The 17,838-nt window shown below is 47.7% G+C and overlaps 1 protein-coding gene across 1 annotated transcript; it reads left to right on the top strand.

The window, feature by feature from the left end:
* Positions 1-772: 772 nt before the first annotated feature.
* TRUGW13939_08767 (uncharacterized protein) lies at positions 773-17,650 on the top strand (the record flags this gene model as incomplete). The annotated part of the gene is made up of 2 exons (XM_035491896.1): positions 773-7,812; positions 7,891-17,650. The coding sequence occupies 2 exons, from the start codon at positions 773-775 to the stop codon at positions 17,648-17,650; spliced, it is 16,800 nt and encodes a 5,599-aa protein (XP_035347789.1).
* Positions 17,651-17,838: the final 188 nt, after the last annotated feature.

The raw sequence follows: 17,838 nt of genomic DNA, 5'->3' as shown, positions 1-17,838 counted from the left end.
TGTAAAATTACTTCGCGTAAATATAACCACCAAGTCAACGTATGGGCACTGATCATAATATCCCAACATATACCGAGACTGGGCATGTGACCGCACCGCAGATCGTTACATTTTATTACTTCATGACATGGTCAGAGGTGAAAGCTTCAACTACCTGGCTTCCTTCGTCTCCACCCGGTCTCGAGACTCCACTCGAGCAGCGGAACATAGAACCCATATTGTAATTTACGAGGCCCAGAAATAATTGCTTGGCGTTTCCACTTTACTAATTTAGCTTTGGATTCAAATATTTGGCCAGGCGGTGTATATGAAACAGTTACTTATAGAATCCACAGATCGTTACATTTTCTTACTTCATGACATGGTCAGACGTGAAATTCTCAGCTAGCCGGCTTCCTTCGTCTCCGCTCTTTCATCCGGTCTGACGTGCTATGGCTACTTACTACAGCAAAGCTGAAAGGATTTCGGTCTCAAGTACGATTTGCCTTGCGTGATTGTTTATCTGTTATACGACATGGATCTGCTAAACTAGAACCAGAAGTACTGCGTCCTCACGCGCAACCTGGTTCATGTAATCTGATTACTGGGTACCTAGGCAAAGTTACGATTACATACAGGCCGCAGGTAAGCTTGGTGTAAATTGCAGAGTTCATGAGTAGTAGAAATATCCTTATAAGTCTACGTGTATGCATATCTCAGGCGCATGGATTTATTCTTGCAAGGGAAATAGCTAGCCAGTGAAACACTGTATCGCAGCAGTTCAAACGACAACATGCACGTCACGCATTTTCGGCTTCAAAATAGCTTCTCTACGCTAGAGATAGCTGTAGCATGGACGGTTCTGCTCAAAGACTATGTCGGCTCTTCAATTGTCTCATTCCTTGCTACCGGCTACACATCTCCGGACGATCTGAGTTTTATTAGTCTACACATAGACAAGCAGAAAAATATTGACCAATTGTTCCAAAGTCTGCAGGCACAGCTTTCACAACCACCTCCTTTTACTGGAATCGATGAACCACTGGCATTTCAGACACATTTACATATCGAGGACAAAAAATCCGAGACAATCAACGGCCATACGCACTTGAAAGAGACAGGCCAATCAAACAGCGACAATATCACCCAGCTGTTAAATTCAAAGATCGATTTGACATTGAAATGTACAATTCTAGACCATGGACAGGAAGTTCAGATTCGTGCAATACCGCATACCGCCCTCATCAGTAGCGTTCAGGCGTTACGTATTCTACGCCAATTCGAGCATGTGCTTCGTCAACTCAATGCCCTAACCGAGCAACCCGGACATCTGGTGTACAAAATAGATACTGCCAGCGCATGGGACATTCGCAGTGTATCGGAATGGAATTCTACCACCCAAGCCCCAGAGCCAAGAACAGTGCTCAATGTCTTTACTGAACACGTTTCAAACCGTCCGCAGTCCACTGCAGTAAGTGCATGGGATGGCGATTTCACGTATGCAGAGCTAGATCGTCTGTCCACAGCATTCGGGTTGCGCCTGGCAAGTGATGCTGGCATAGGACCTGGAAACATCGTACCATTGTGCTTTGAAAAATCTAAGTGGGTGCCAGTTGCCATTTTATCGGTGATAAAGACTGGAGCGGCTTTTACTTTGATAGATGAAAATCTTCCGGACGACAGATTGCGCCGAATTGCAAAGCTTGTGAGCCAAGACGCGAAAGTGGCACTTTCATCAAGCTCTCAGAAACATCGGGCACAGCTCATGGTATCCAAGGTTATTGCATTAGATTCTAACTTCCTGGAAACTACATACCTGCCTTCGAAAAAAGCGCAAGCTGAAGTTCATGTCACACCTGATTCTCTGCTGTACATTGTGTTCACTTCGGGCTCAACGGGGATACCGAAAGCGATCATGCTGTCACACAACAACATGTGCACTTTTGTGACATTGAGCGGGGCCTTGAGCGACGTGACACCGCGGTCAAGAATTCTTGCGCTCTCTTCATACGCATATGATGTCTCTCTGGGCGACATATTCATTAGCCTGCTGGCCGGAGCTTGCTTATGTATTCCTTCGTCCTGGGAATGTAAAAACGATGTTGACTGGGTGGTCGAACAGTACAAAGTAACCCGCCTAATGACTACACCTTCCATATCCAAGACACTTCGCCCATCCGATTCGCCGAGCTTAGAAGTTCTAGTACTGTGCGGCGAACCGTGCAGCGAAGATGCACTCGCTAGGTGGCGGGGAACTCGTACGCGTGTCATAAATTCATATGGCCCAGCCGAGTGTACCGTAGAGACGGTTGCAAATTACAACGTCTTAGAGTCAAAGAAGCCCACTGTTATTGGACGAGGACTAGGCGCCTGTTGGATAGTCGATCCGGTTGACCATGGCCGATTGACGCCGGTGGGCGGGGTGGGAGAGCTCGTTTTGGAAGGGCCTTTAGTCGGTTTGGGCTATCTTCACGACGAAGAGACTACAAAGAAGAAATTTCTTGATCACGCACCGTGGCTGGAAAATGGGCTTCCTGGACTGGTGAACCAGCATAAAGCGCGTTTGTACAACTCAGGCGACCTTGTTCGATATACAGATGATGGAGATATTGAATATATTGGCCGTGGCGACCTGCAAGTCAAGATTCGGGGACAGAGAGTCGAGCTGGGAGAAGTTGCCGCACATCTGCAAAAGCTAATCCCGTCTTCTATCCAGTGCACTCCGGAGGTTGTGAAGCTGGAGAGTGGAGCGGAGCTTCTTGTCGTATTCCTGGTAGTTAATACCATCGACGAGCCAAAGGACCAAATATCAAAAAGACTGAGAGTGCTGGTTGATCGCGCCGGCACAGAACTACAAAAAAGATTACCTCCATCTATGGTGCCAAGTGCATATACAAAAATAGACTCTATCCCACTCACTCTGTCGGGCAAGGTTGATCATAGAAGACTCAAGCAGTTGGGACTATCCCTGCCCACAAGTGAATGGATAGTATGGCAAAACAAAACGGTTGATGAGCCAAGCACCAATGGAAATGGTCATGTCAATGGAAGTACTCAAGACCCTAGAGAAATTGCCACTCAGCAGAAAGAACACCAGGAGCAGCACAACAAGCTGGAGGTGTTGAAGCGTATTTGGAGCGATGTCCTCCACATCGACATAAAGTCGATCCACGCTTCAGATACCTTCTTTTCTCACGGCGGTGAATCGTTATCCGCTATCAAGTTGGTCAGTGCCGCTTCTAGGGTTGGTATTCAACTTGATGTTGCAACGATATTTGGGTATCCACAGCTTTCTGCTCTGTCAAAACAAGCAAAATGGTCTTCTATATCATTTCCTGAACCACCTGCAAGATTCTCACTGGTTAAGTTAGAAGATGGTCTCGCAGAAATAAGTTCTCTATATGGAATTGGAATTGATGACATAGAAGACGCCTATCCGTGCACGCCATTGCAAGAAGGTTTGATTTCAGCAGAGATGTTGAATTCGACAAAGTACGTTGGCCGGGGGATATTTGAACTACCAAAGGATATTGATATTGAACGTCTTGCACAAGCGTGGCAGCGTGTCATAGCCGTTCATCCTATTCTACGAACTAGAATCGTTGATACAGAATCCAATGGCCTCTTACAGGTGGTTTTGCGCGAAATACCCTTGTTTGGGGCCATCAAAACACAACCGCTAGCCACTTACCTCACAGAAGACAGTCAAAATAAGTTGGGACTAGGCACAGAGCTCTGTCGCTGGAGTATTGTGCGTCATCTCGGCTTAAGCCACCTCGTCCTGACTATGCATCACGCCGTTTATGATGGTTGGACTATCCCACTGTTAGGTCAAGAAGTTTTCCGGGCATATCATGGAGTCCGAATTCAACCTAGAATAGGATTCAATGTCTTTGTCAAACATGTCCTGTCCATTCCCTACAAACAAGCAGAAGAGTTCTGGACACGTCAACTAGTAGACCCAGAAAAGGCAACAGCATTCCCACTACTGAATGGAGCTCGAGAGCCTAGAGCCGATTCTGTAGTATCGAAAAATGTCCCTGTCCCCTCAAACGCGAATCAAGATACATCAGTACCTTCATTATTGAGAGCTGCGTGGGCCTTGCTAGTATCTAAATTGTCCGGAAATGATGACATTATTTTTGGAGCAACTGTGTCTGGTCGCAATGTGGCGATCCAAGGCATCGATGATCTTCTTGGCCCTACCATATCAACAATTCCAGTACGCGTGAGAATTGACCGTAATGATAGCGTGAGTAACTTCGTTAGAACTGTGCAGAACCAAGCCTCGGAAACTATGCCTTTTGAGAACCTGGGCCTGCACAACATCAGAAGACTTAACGCAACTACACGGGAAGGGAGCAAGTTCCAGACACTTTTTATTGTCGACCCCCCGGGAGAGTCAAGCGTTAATATATCAAAGTCATTAAGCCCATCGGATCAAGAGCTAAAGGAAAAGTTGGAACAACTGGATGACTCGTTAAGTGCTACGCTGGCAAACTTCAACGAATATAGCTTGATGATTATCATCACGCAGAAAAATGAACAGCTCCAGATAAAAGCCAGCTATGACTCTCGGGTTTTGAGTCACGCCGATGCCGACCTTTTGTTGGATCAGTTTGTGAATGTAGCAGAGCAACTTGGTCGCAGCAACAATTTGGCGCATAGCTTGAGAGACTTGCGTTTGGCTAGTGTAAGCGACATTGAGAAGATCTGGCAGTGGAATGGCCATATATCTCCCCCAGTAAAGGAGAGCGTACACCATATCATAGGCCAAACTGTTAGCCTGCAACCAAAGAGGCAAGCCATCGCAGCCTGGGACGGAAGTGCAAGTTTCGGCGAGCTGGATGAGATTTCATCACGTCTCAGCTATTCCCTGCAGAGCAAAGGTATTGGCCGTGGTAGCTTGGTTCCCATTTGCATGGAAAAGTCCATGTGGGCAACAGTCGCGATGCTCGCCATCTTGAAAACAGGGGCCGGTTTTGTTACAATGGACATTAGCAACCAGCCCAAGAAACGCCTCAAACTTATTGTTGACCAGGTGAACGCTACATGCATTGTTACCAACAGTCAGGCCGCAGAACTGGCATCGGAACTATGTGAAGAAGTCATTCTTTGCGACCACAGGTCGCAGGATCTCACAGACAGCACCAATAGTACATTCAAACAAGATGCCCAATCTCAGCCCTCTGATACTGCGTTTATTGTATTTACCTCTGGAAGCACTGGTATCCCGAAAGGCATCGTTATTACACACGAAAACTTTTCCTCGACCATTGCACATCATGCGCGGGAATTGAAGATCACGGAGGATTCGCGGATATACGACTTTGCCTCTTATAGTTTCGATATTGCGGTTCATAATGCACTGATGGCACTAAGTCTGGGAGCATGTCTTTGCGTACCAAGCGAAGATGACCGAAAAAACAATATTGAAGGCTCGTTCCAGCAACTACAAGCCAATTGGACTGATATCACCCCGTCTGTCGCACGTCTAATTGATCCATCTGCTGTTTCTGGACTCAAAATCCTCGTTCTAAGTGGGGAGGCGATTAGCAAAGATATCGTACAGCAATGGGGCAAGAAAGTCGACCTAATAAATGCCTATGGCCCTGCTGAATGTCAGATTTGCACGGTCAACGGCACGATTGCCAGTGTCGATAACGCAGCGGACATTGGCTATGGGGTGGCCTGCGCAACATGGATCGTGGATCTTGGAACTGACAATTTAACCCCAATTGGTGCCGTAGGGGAACTTGTTATTGAAGGACCCATTGTCAGCCCAGGATACCTGAATGACTCGAATCATAGTTTTATCCGTGATCCATCGTGGTTGACTGAAGGCTCTGCTTCAGTGGCTGGCAGAAAAGGCCATCTATATCGAACCGGAGATTTGGCCCGCTATCGACCTGATGGGAAATTAGTATACATGGGCAGAGCTTCAACGTTTGCCAAACTGAATGGCCAGCGCATCGAATTGAGCGAGGTTGAGTTCCATGTTAAACAGGCGGACACTTCGCTGACGGAAGTAATCGCTGATGTTATTGACGTTAACGGAACAATGGTTCTAACTGCATTCCTCGTTGCTTCAAAGGATGATCATCCAAAGTCTCTAGACAAGGATGTCACATTGACAGTTGAGCCTATTCCTCCTCCCCTGGGGTTGAAACAAACCCTAAAAAGTACACTTCCTTCCTACATGATCCCTGGGCTGTTTTTGCGAACCTCCCATATTCCTTTAACAACAACACGAAAGGCTGATCGTAATCTCTTGAAATTGCGTGCTTCTGGTATCTCGTGGGATCAGATCTACGAACTTAAACAGAATGAAGCTGATACCGGAGACACGGAACTTACTCCGCAACAGCAGACTTTGGCACAGATATGGTCGAGTGTACTAAAGACTGATGTGAAGAAGATCACAGCCCAAAGTGATTTTTTTCAGCTTGGTGGCGATTCTATCTCCGCGATGCGTATGGTGAAGCACTCTCAAAAAATCGGATTGTCGTTGACCGTTGCAAGCGTGTTCCGACACTCACAACTCAAAGAACTGTCCAGCCAGCTCGCCGAAGTTGTGGAAAAAGAGAGTATTGCGAACACAATCCACCCATTCTCGCTTGTTCCAATAACATCATCAGTAGATTCCTTGGTTTCGACAGCAGCTACCGTCTGTAATGTTTCTCGCGATGCAATCACGGACGTGTATCCCTGTACAGCTTTTCAGGAGGCAGTCTTTGCACTGACAGCAACTGACTCGTCAGCTTACGTGCAGCATAAGTTGTTGAGATTTAGTGATGATCTAAATATCGACGGTGTGCTGGGAGCTTGGTATGCTGTTATTGGCGCAACCAGCATCTTACGAACTAGGATTGTCCAGTCCAAGGATGCACAGCTCTTCCAAGTGGTTGTTCGGCAAAAACGACAGCTATGGAATTGGTACAATAGTACAGAGGATTATATTCGCGAAACAACAAAAATTCCCATGGGACTAGGGAATGAGCTCTCTCGATTTGGAGTTGTTCGCGATGATTCAACAACGCCACCTTCCTATGTTCTTATATGGACAATGCACCATGCTGTTTATGATGCCTGGACTATGGACCTAATCCTTCACCAGGTTTCCGAATATTACCATTCCCAAAGGCTCAACACAATCATACCCAATTACAATGTCTTTGTGGACTTTCTTCAGCGACAACAGGGTACGAGTGCAAAGTGGTGGCGGGACTATTTATCTGGCGCCTCGAATGCTTCGTTCTTCCCAAAAACACCCATGTCCCTATCCGGAAACTCACGAAACAGCTTGACGAGCAAGGAATTTGATTTATCTCGGGTAATACCTGCAGGGTACTCACCAGCAGTTCTGCTGAGAGCTGCATGGGCTATTGTCATGGCTCGGCACACTAGCAGCGAGGCTGTTGTCTTTGGCGAAGTTCGTCCTGGTCGTAATGTTCCTGTGAAAGATGTAGACAAAATCCCCGGTCCAACTATTGCATCAGCCCCAATCCTGCTGCATGTTGACCGGGAGCAGACCATCAAATCACTTTTGGACACTGTGCGAGAGGATGGCATTCAAATGCAAGAGTTTGAACATCTTGGTCTTCAGAATATATCCCGTGTCAGTGAAGATGCTCGCGCGGCTTGTAATTTCCAGACTCTCCTCGTTTTCCGAAAAGCAGAGGACGGAGTTGACGACGGCTCGATATTCCAGACCGACGACACGATTGATGATATTCGAAACTTCAACACTAATCATCTACTCATATACTTGAGTCTAACGACAACAAGTGTTGTGATAGAGTCTGTTTTCCAAGAACAAGCGATCTCACGAGGGTATGTCGATCTAGTTCTAAACCAACTCCATTCTACTTTCTCGGCTGTATGTGACTTGCCGCTACATACTTTTGTTAGAGAGCTTGACGCGGCTAGTGACCAAGATCTAACGCAGATCTGGGAGTGGAATGCAACGCCGGCAGAGACTATCGACGCATTCATCCACGAACTGATTGCCCAAAACGCAAAAGAGGATCCATACAGGCCGGCCGTTATAGGTCACGATGGTCAAATGACTTACAAAGAGCTCGACCAATACTCAGACAACCTAGCTGCACAACTTATTGCCAAGGGAGTCGGCATCAATACTTTTGTGCCTCTTTGTTTTGAAAAGTCTTTTCTGGTACCCGTTGCAATGTTAGCAGTCATAAAGACAGGAGCTGCATTTTGGGTCATGGATGTTACTTTTCCTGAGAGCAGATTAAAATTAACTACTAAAACCTTGGGTGCGCATTTACTTCTTAGCAGCTCATCGCAAGTTGGTTTGGCGCAAAGACTGGGCAACGATGTTCTTGTTGTCAATGAAAATACCTACCAAGACTTCAGCGCACTCAAAACACATCCCATCATTGAGGCCTCACCGCGAAATACCGATCGCGTGATGTATGTTTGCTTTACTTCTGGAAGCACTGGCGTACCTAAAGGAGTAAAGGTAACGCATAAAAATATTGCCTCGGCTGCCGTAGCTCAGACTCGAGAACTTGGCTGGGTTCGCGAGGACAGAGTGTATGATTTCGCGTCGCATGCTTTCGATGCAAACATATGGCATTTCTATCTTGGTTTCATCGCTGGAGCCAGCGTTTGCATTCCATCCATCGAAGATCGCATTAGCAATCTGGCAGGCAGCATCACAGCCTTCAAAAGTACTGCACTCTTTCTAACGCCATCTGTGGCTCGCACGCTAGACCCAAAGGAAGTCCCAACTGTGAAGAGATTGTACTTGGGAGGAGAAGCAGTGACTCCTCTGGATGTGTCTATGTGGAGAGATTCACTAGATCTCTGGGGAGGATACGGACCTACAGAAACGACGCCAGTATGTATATTCGCAAGGCTAATTGTTCCAGAATCTGCATCAAATATTGGCAGAGGTATCGGTGTGAGGTCATGGATTGTCAACCCAAGCAACCACAACCAGTTAATGGCCATTGGAGCGGTGGGAGAGCTGGTAAATGAAGGTCCTCTGGTAACATCCGGTTATCACAACCTACCCAACAGAACTGCAAAGGTGTTTATACAAGATCCAGAATTCCTTCAACGTGGATTTAAGAGGTATTCTGGGCGCCGAGGCAGGGTCTATAAAACCGGAGATCTAGCCAGGTACTGTTATGATGGCACACTCCAGTACATGGGACGCGCAGACACACAAGTGAAACTGAGAGGCCAGCGAGTCGAGTTGGGTGAGGTTGAGTATCACCTCAAGCGAGCTTTACCACATGTTTCAACCATATGCGAAGTTGTCATTCACCCATCCTCTAGTCGACCCATGCTCGTGGCGTTCTGTGCTTTGTCCGCAGCTGACCAGTTAGACACACACTCCACCAGAGCATATCTCAGCAAGCGGCTTCCACCGTATATGGTGCCCGAATTCTTTCTTCGTATTGCCGATATCCCTAGGAACAAGTCCGGCAAAGTAGACCGTCTAAATTTGAGATCATTAGGTCCCGAGCTTTTATTAACATCCATGGAGCAAGAGAACGAAGGCAGTATTGAATGTCTGTATGGACCTCTTACAGAAAACGAAACTATACTGGGTTCACTTTGGGCTACATCTCTTGGCCAAAAGAACATATCGCTTTCACCAGATACTGATTTTGTTGACGTGGGCGGCGACTCCATTACGGCTATGAAACTGTCAAATCTATCGCGAAAACAGGATCTTGGCTTGACTATCGGTGATATTAAAAATCATTCCAAACTATCAGCGATGGCACTCAGGATTAGATCTCTGCAAGCGCCATCGACTTCGCCAATCCCGTTTTCCATGGTAGATTCATCCAACCACGAGAAAATATTGGTCGATGTCGCTGCCACCTGTGGTATACCTGTGAATGAGATTGAAGATATTTACCCATCGACACCATTGCAAACAGAGCTTGTTGCCTTGACTCTGAAACAACCTCAAGCTTATATGAAGCGGTCGGTGTATGAGGTCCCAGCAAACATCGACGTTGAAAAGCTAGTGCAAGCGTGGGACATAGTCATAAACACTAATGCAATTCTGCGCACGCGTTTTGTCGAGGTTGACAATCTCGGTTTGGTTCAAGTCATCACCAAAGGACATACATGGAACGAGTATAACAGCCTGCAGTCGTATATCGACTCGTCCACAGCCTCGAACAGAGACTTAGGTAGTTCATTATGCGAACTAGCCATCATTCATGATACGGACTCTTCCAAAGTTGCGTGGACAATACATCATGCCCTTTACGACGAGTGGTCAGTCTTGATCATCGATGAGCAGCTCCGTCGGGCATATCAGGAACGTACAATCCACAGGCCACCCAGTTTCAACGCAGTTGTTCGTTATATCACCTCACAAGATCCCATAAAAGCACAAGAGTTTTGGAAAACTCGTCTTGAAGGATGTACTTCTGTCAACGTCTACCCACAATTGCCATCAGCACATTATCAGGTGCGGCCAACACAGGTATTCAATCGCACAATCCGCCCAGACGGTAGGTTTCTCAGGAACCTGCAGGCCAAAGTGCACGCTGCGTGGGCACTGATTATTTCTAAAATTTCCGGTTCCAAAGATGTTGTATTTGCTGCGACTCTTGCTGGACGCAATATTCCAGTCGAGGGGATCGAGCAAGTAGTTGGTCCAACAATCACTCCAGTACCGATCCGCATACAGCTGGAGAACGAGCATCAGAAAGCTCTCGAGCTATTGGATGGCGTTGAAAAAGACACAGCCGATATGGCACCATATCAGCATATTGGAATCAAGAATATCGAGAAAATCAACGAAGATACACGGAATGCATGTAAAGTTCAGACACTCATTGTTATCACGCCCAGCTCAGAATCGAGCAGTGAAGACGCTGATGCAATCAAAACCTCGACTTATGAAGTCGAGAGCAAAGAAGGAGAAGCCTTCCACACATTCGCATTGGTCTTGTTTGTCTTCCCTTCGAAAATCCATGTCGACCTGCAGGTTGTTTATGACCCAGCCATCCTCAACCGGCGAGAAATCGAGCGTCTTACGGGCCGATTGGAGAATGTGCTTTCCTCGTTTAACAAAAATGCACCTATTTCCGAAATTGGCGGTCTAGGAAGGGAAGACCTCGAGGATATATTGAGATGGAGCCCCGATATTCCGCCATCAAGTAATCGCCTTCTCCATGAAGTAATTCTGGGAAGCGCAAATGAGCATGCGGACAAAATAGCTATTGACGCGTGGGACTCGAAAATATCATACTCGCAATTGGACAAATTGTCATACTCTCTTTCATTGCAGCTTCACAAACATGGGGTAGGCCGAGGCTCAGTCATTCCTCTTCTCTCGCCTAAGTCCGGCTATGTTCCTGTAGCAGCATTGGCTGTTCTAAAAACAGGCGCAGCTTTCTTACCCCTGGATTCAAAACAGCCACTAAATCGACTGTTGGCTGTGATAGATCAAGTCAAGCCAAAGGTCATCCTTACTGATGGGTCCGTTCGAGAAATGGCTGAGAGTCTTGCCGAGAACCATGTTCTGATTGAAGCATGTCTCGAGCCTGGTCCTGGTACAGCTGAGGATTTCCAGCACCCTGACTTGGCTCAGCTCGACGACAACGCCTGCATTCTCTTTACATCTGGTACCACTGGAACACCGAAGGGTGTCATGCAAACACACCGAGCACTCTCATCGGCCGTCCAATACCAAACGGCAGAATCTGGATTCACCAAGAACACACGAGCATTCGAGTTTGCCTCATATAGCTTTGATGTGAGCTGGAACATGATATTCAAAGTCCTCAGTGTCGGGGGCACGCTCGTTGTTCCAAACGAAGAGGAAAGACAAAACGACCTTTCCGGGGCATTAATCAAATCCGCTGCAACTCTCATTGAGCTCACAGCATCGGTTGCCCGGTTACTTGACCCGGGTCAACTTCCCGATATTGAAACACTTATCCTGTCCGGAGAACCGGTGGACCCGCGTGAGTTTGAGTTGTGGAAGCCTAAAGCACGAGTGGTTATCTGCTATGGGCCATCAGAATGTACGTCTGTTTCAACCATAAACCCTGGCATAGACGCCAAAGCTCCCCTTGCTGGCATCGGAAAGGGCTCTGCATGTGTGGTTTGGATCGTCGACCCGCAAAACTATCGCCGACTGATGCCCGTTGGGGCAGTGGGTGAGATCTTGATTGAAGGCCCGATTGTGGGCAAAGGTTACTACGGTAATGAAAAGCTGACTAGCGCATCATACCTGTCGCTCAACCTTCCAAGTTTGCATCCTGCAAGTGAGCAAAGACAGAGTGTAAGCTCCAGAAAAGCGTTTCTTTCTGGAGATCTGGCACGATATGACGAAGATGGAAATATCCATTTTGTTTCTCGCAAGGATCTCCAAGTCAAACTACATGGTCAGCGTATCGAGCTTGAAGAGGTCCAATATCATGTCAGCAAATTCCTAGCAGACCATGTCGGACCAGTTGTTTGTGGTATCCTGGGACATTCAAGCTCTGGCGAGGACCAACGACTGGCAGCTTTCCTCGTCACTGGCAAGACAGATACGACAGGCATTTGTCAATTTTCAAGCCCTAAACAAACAGCCATCAACGCACTGGAACATCTTGACGAACAGATCGAAGCTGTACTTCCCAAATACATGGTTCCCTCTGTATACTATTTTATCACAACACTTCCGCGCACGCGCAACGGCAAAATCGACAGGAAAAGACTTATAGAACTAGCCGACACAGCGAAAGCTGAGAATGTATACAGAGGGTATTCAAACCGGCAAATTATCCGTCGAAAGCCTTCTACTCCAAAGGAAACGGCCATGCAGGAGCTATGGTCAGCGGTTCTAGGAATCCCGGTGGAACACATTGGAGCAGACGATAATTTCTTCAATCTCAACGGTGACTCAATCTCGGCAATGAAACTGGTAGCTAGTGCTCGAAAGATGGGCATCGACCTGCGCGTGGCGGACGTTTTTGCAACGCCCAAATTGTCCGATTTAGTCGTGAATTTTGAGAATAGAAACAAATGGACACCAGAGTCGTTCAACGTGCAGCCCTTCCAGCTGCTTGGAGGCTCACCAGATGTTGAGTCTATTCGCTCAGAGATTGCTGTCAAGTGCGGTGTTGACGCTCATGAGAAAATTGAGGACGTATACCCATGCACGCCTCTGCAGGAAAGTATGCTGGCTGCTAGTATCAGATATCCCGGCTCTTTCACCAGCATGAGGTTATACCAAGTTCCTAAGAATGTCGATGAAAGTAGACTTCGTGCTGCTTGGACAAGTGTGGCACACATGCACCGCATTCTACGTACTCGACTGGTTGACCTTGAGAGCTACGGTGTCAGCCAGGTGGTCGTAGACGAGCAGTCAATTGCATGGGACTCATATGACAGCATGTATGCATTTCTTCAGCATGCTGATAGTGTCTATATGGGACCGGGAACACGACTTACTAAGTGGGCGATTATCCATGGACCCGATAGAAAACGTTATCTCGTTTGGACTATTCATCACGCTACATACGACGGTTGGACTCTTCCCATTGTTGAAGATGACGTCCGCAAAGCATACTCCGGTGAAAGATTGGAGACCAAACCTCTGGACATGCGACCATTGGTAAAATACATCTTGACACAACGAAAAGAAGACTCCAAGGCCTTCTGGGCTCAACAACTTGCAGGCGCGGAAGACGGCGCTGTCTTCCCATCCCTCCCATCTCATAACTACGACCCAAGACCGGAAACATACCTAGAGAAGACAATTGCTACAGACGTTAGCGCAACCTCAACAAATATTGGCCTCTCGGGGCTTCTCTATGGCAGCTGGGCTGCTGTAGTATCGCATGTTACTGGCAACGAAAAAGTCTTGTTGGGAACAATCCTCACAGGTCGCAATGCTCCAATTGACGGGATAGACAAAGTCATTGGACCAGCTGTGACTACCGTACCTATTCTAATCGATGTAAACGGGAATCTGAAGGTGCGCGAACTTGTGGTGAAAATCCAGGAAATGACAGCTGGCTGGATTCCGCACGAGCATATCGGTATCCAGAATATACGGTCCATCAACGAGGCATGTCGGACAGCCTGCGGTTTCCAGAATGTGCTGGTACTTCAGCCGCATAGGAGAAGCCAGAATGTTCGTGGGGGTAGTAATAAGGAGCATATAATGGAGGAAGTTGATGAGACACGAGTCGAAGGCTTTCCTAACCAGCACTCAGTGTTGAATCAGTATGGCTTGATGATGGAGGTTGTGCCGATCAACGATACCGTAACTGTTCGTGCCAGTTTTGATTCCACGCTTATTTCAAGCACACAAGTCCATCGCCTGATCAATTTGTGGGAACACATGATACAACAGATCTCTGGAATCCTTCAAACCGGTCTACCTGATACTGTGGCCTCGTTGAATTACACTTCTGACCAAGATCTGAGTGATATTTGGACATGGAACAAGAATCTGCATCAGCCCGTTGGACCGGACCGCTTCGTCTGTCAAACGATACAAGATATTGCTCGCCATCAACCAGATGCCCTAGCAATCGACTCATGGGACGGAAGGATGACTTACAAAAGACTAGACGTATTATCATCACGTCTCTCCCATCATCTAGTCTTGTCTGGAGTTGGCCGTGGCCATTTTGTCCCTGTGCTGTTCCGCAAATCTCTCTGGGCTAACGTGGCAATGCTCGCTGTTCTCAAAGCAGGCGGTTCATTCGTGCCACTCGACGCAGACCACCCCGAAGGCCACCTAAGAGCAATCATGCAGCCTTTAGGAGCCAATATTATCTTGTGTGCTGCCAAAACGAGAGACCGCGCTGCACGACTGGTCCGCAATGCCGTTATCGTCGATGCGACTCTGGATGGCAGCCAAGATGCATCCAGGAACATTGATCAGGCCCCAGACATTGCACCACTGACAGCACACGACATAGCATATGCAGTCTTTACATCTGGCAGCACTGGTGCCGCGAAGGGCGTGCGGATCAGCCACGAGAACCTGGCTACCGCTATACACTACCAGGCTGGAGCTGAAGGATTCCAGTTAAACACGCATACACGGTCACTCGATAGTTCATCATACTCGTTTGATGCCTGTGTTTTTAACTTCTTCTACACCATCACACAGGGCGGATGTCTCTGTGTCCCCAGTGACGAGAGTCTCAAGGGCGACATTGGCTCCTTCATCAACGCTTTCCATGTCAATTGGGCACAAACGGTACCGTCAGTTGCGCGCACACTCGATCCAGAGCGTTTTCCAAACCTCAAGACGCTCGTGCTAACCGGTGAAGCTCTCGGCAAATCCGACATTGAAAAATGGGCGCATCGAGTCCACCTCGTGAACGTCTACGGACCAACGGAGTGCACTATTTTGTGCGCCATCTCATCCCAGATATCGGATACCTCACAGTTAGGATCGATAGGGGTTGGACGCGGTGCCAACTTGTGGATAACAGAAATCGGAAATCCGAACAAATTGGCAGCTGTCGGTGCGGTGGGCGAGATTCTCATTGAGGGGCCCATCATTGGAGCAGGGTATCTTGGACCATACCAATATCCTCTCGTAGAGAACCCACCCTGGCTGGTGTCTGGTAGAGGAAATATCCCTGGCAGAGCGGGGACTCTCTTCCGCACAGGAGATCAAGCAAAGTATGCAGAGGACGGTTCGATTGTCTTCATCGGTCGTATAGGGTCAGAGATTAAGCTTCGCGGTCAGAGAGTGGACTTGCCTACGATTGAATACGCCGTTTCTTCTCATATCCCGCAGGGATTGGAGTTCGCGGCGGAAATTGTCCAAATTAACCTGAGTGCGACTGTGCGACAGATGTTGGTCGTCTTTGTTGGTGCATCTGTTCAAAAGCAGGCGCCACCTGATATAGAAGAAAAGACGCTTGACAAGATCCTGCAGAAAGTAATTCCAGCACTTAAGTCAGGGCTAGATGCTAGACTGCCCGTCTATCTCCAGCCCGAAGCCTTCATTGCTTTAACAGCAATTCCGAAGACAAGCTCTGGCAAGACGAATCGCCGCAAACTAAAGGAGCTTGGGACACAAATTCGTCTGTCACAGTTGACATGGATTCGTGGTGACATTGAGAAACCAATACACACGCCTCCGTCGTCTACGATGGAGTCTCTTCTTGCTGTTCTTTGGGGCGAGGTTCTGGGCATAGACTCCACGACTATTTCCCGCGAAGACGATTTTTTCCATCTGGGCGGCGACTCCCTGGGTGTGATGCGGCTAACAACAAAGGCTCATGATCATGACTTAGAATTGAAGACGAGTGACGTATTCACGAGTTCAAAACTTGCCCTGCTCGCTAAGAGGGTCAACCGTCTAGATCGAATCGATGTGGCATACAAGCCGTACAGTCTTGCCAAAGATATACAAGATGTTCATTCGTTCGTGCAAACACACATCGTGCCGGCCCTGAAGATCGAGGATAGTCAGATAGAGGACATTCTCCCGGCAAATAGATTCCAGGTCGATTACATGCACAACCAGGAGGAGCCACTAGGCCTTCAATACGCGTATATAGACATTGGGCCCCGGGTTTCATGGGAAAAGCTTCAAGCAGCATGCAGAATTGTGGTGCAGGAATTCCAAAGTCTACGAGCTCGTTTCGTGAAGCACCAAGGAAAGTACTATCAAATCATTCTACGTGATGCGCCTTTGGCTGTCGAGGAAATCGCTACAACGGAGCAGATAACTACCTTTTCCAATCGTTTCTGCCCAGCAGATGGCCGTCAGGCGCATGTTAGTGATATATTCACTAAGATGACTCTTGTGAACACAGGCAGTAACCTACGACGTGTCATTCTGCGGTTGTCGCACATGCAAAATGACGGCTGGTGTACGGTGCGTATTTTACAATCACTGGCCACTGCATTCAACGATGGCATTGTGGAAAAGACACCAGACTGGACAAGTCTACTCCATTATCGCAACCAGACGGCGCACGCTTCCCATCTTTACTGGCAGAGGGTCTTGAACAAATCTTCACACCCCACGTCTCCACTAGTGTACAAGCCAGGTGGTAGTCAAGTGCGCACTCTACGTTCATTTGCTCTGCCATATTTCCACAATGCAGAAGATAACAGGCGCACACGTCCCACTGTCGTGGTTAATGTGGCATGGGCACTTGTGTTGCAAAAGCTGGCCAATGTGCAGGAGGTGGTGTTTGGCAATGTGACCACAGGTCGCAATGGAGCGATGCCAGGGCTTGACTCTGTTGTTGGCCCATGCGTCAACATGCTGCCCTTCAGACTACGGCTCAATACCAATCATCCAAGTACAAGCAGGCGGCAGCACCTGCGTGACTTAGTTGAAGCATCGGCACAGCAGGTGGATGAACACACGGAACACGAGGGGCTGGACTGGGATGACCTTGTGGACAATTCTACGGAATGGGCGTCTGGCACTGGCTACACGTCAGCGGTGCACTTCCGAAACATGGCATTTGAGCCTGAGCTGCGGTTTGGGGATGAAAAGGTGGTCGTTACATGGTACGAGCTTGTTGCAAAGCCGCACTGGACTACAGTGCTGGTCTATCCAGAAGACAATGTGCTGCGTTTGTGGCTACTGGCTAGTCCGGAGGAAATTGGTGAAGACGGGGCTGATGAGATTTTGCAAATGCTTTCTACGTATTGCGAAGAGATTGTTGAGGAGCTTCGTGGTTAAGTGCAAGAGATGCATTCGTAAATCTATATTCTTGTACTTAGAAACACATAGACAGCGGATTTATACATCATGAATAGCTTGAATAGTTTATGATGTCAATTTGTCCAAATCATCAGCTGCTTTCCCCTATACAGCACATAAAACAACAATTGAATTTGGTTTTTTTCCGTCACTTCCGAATTTCATGT

The sequence above is a fragment of the Talaromyces rugulosus genome, chromosome V (genome assembly GCF_013368755.1).
Source record: "Talaromyces rugulosus chromosome V, complete sequence".
In the NCBI taxonomy this organism is placed as follows: Eukaryota; Fungi; Ascomycota; class Eurotiomycetes; order Eurotiales; family Trichocomaceae; genus Talaromyces; species Talaromyces rugulosus.
Note: the sequence above shows the minus strand (reverse complement) of the source record. Positions and strands in the feature narration are given on the sequence as shown.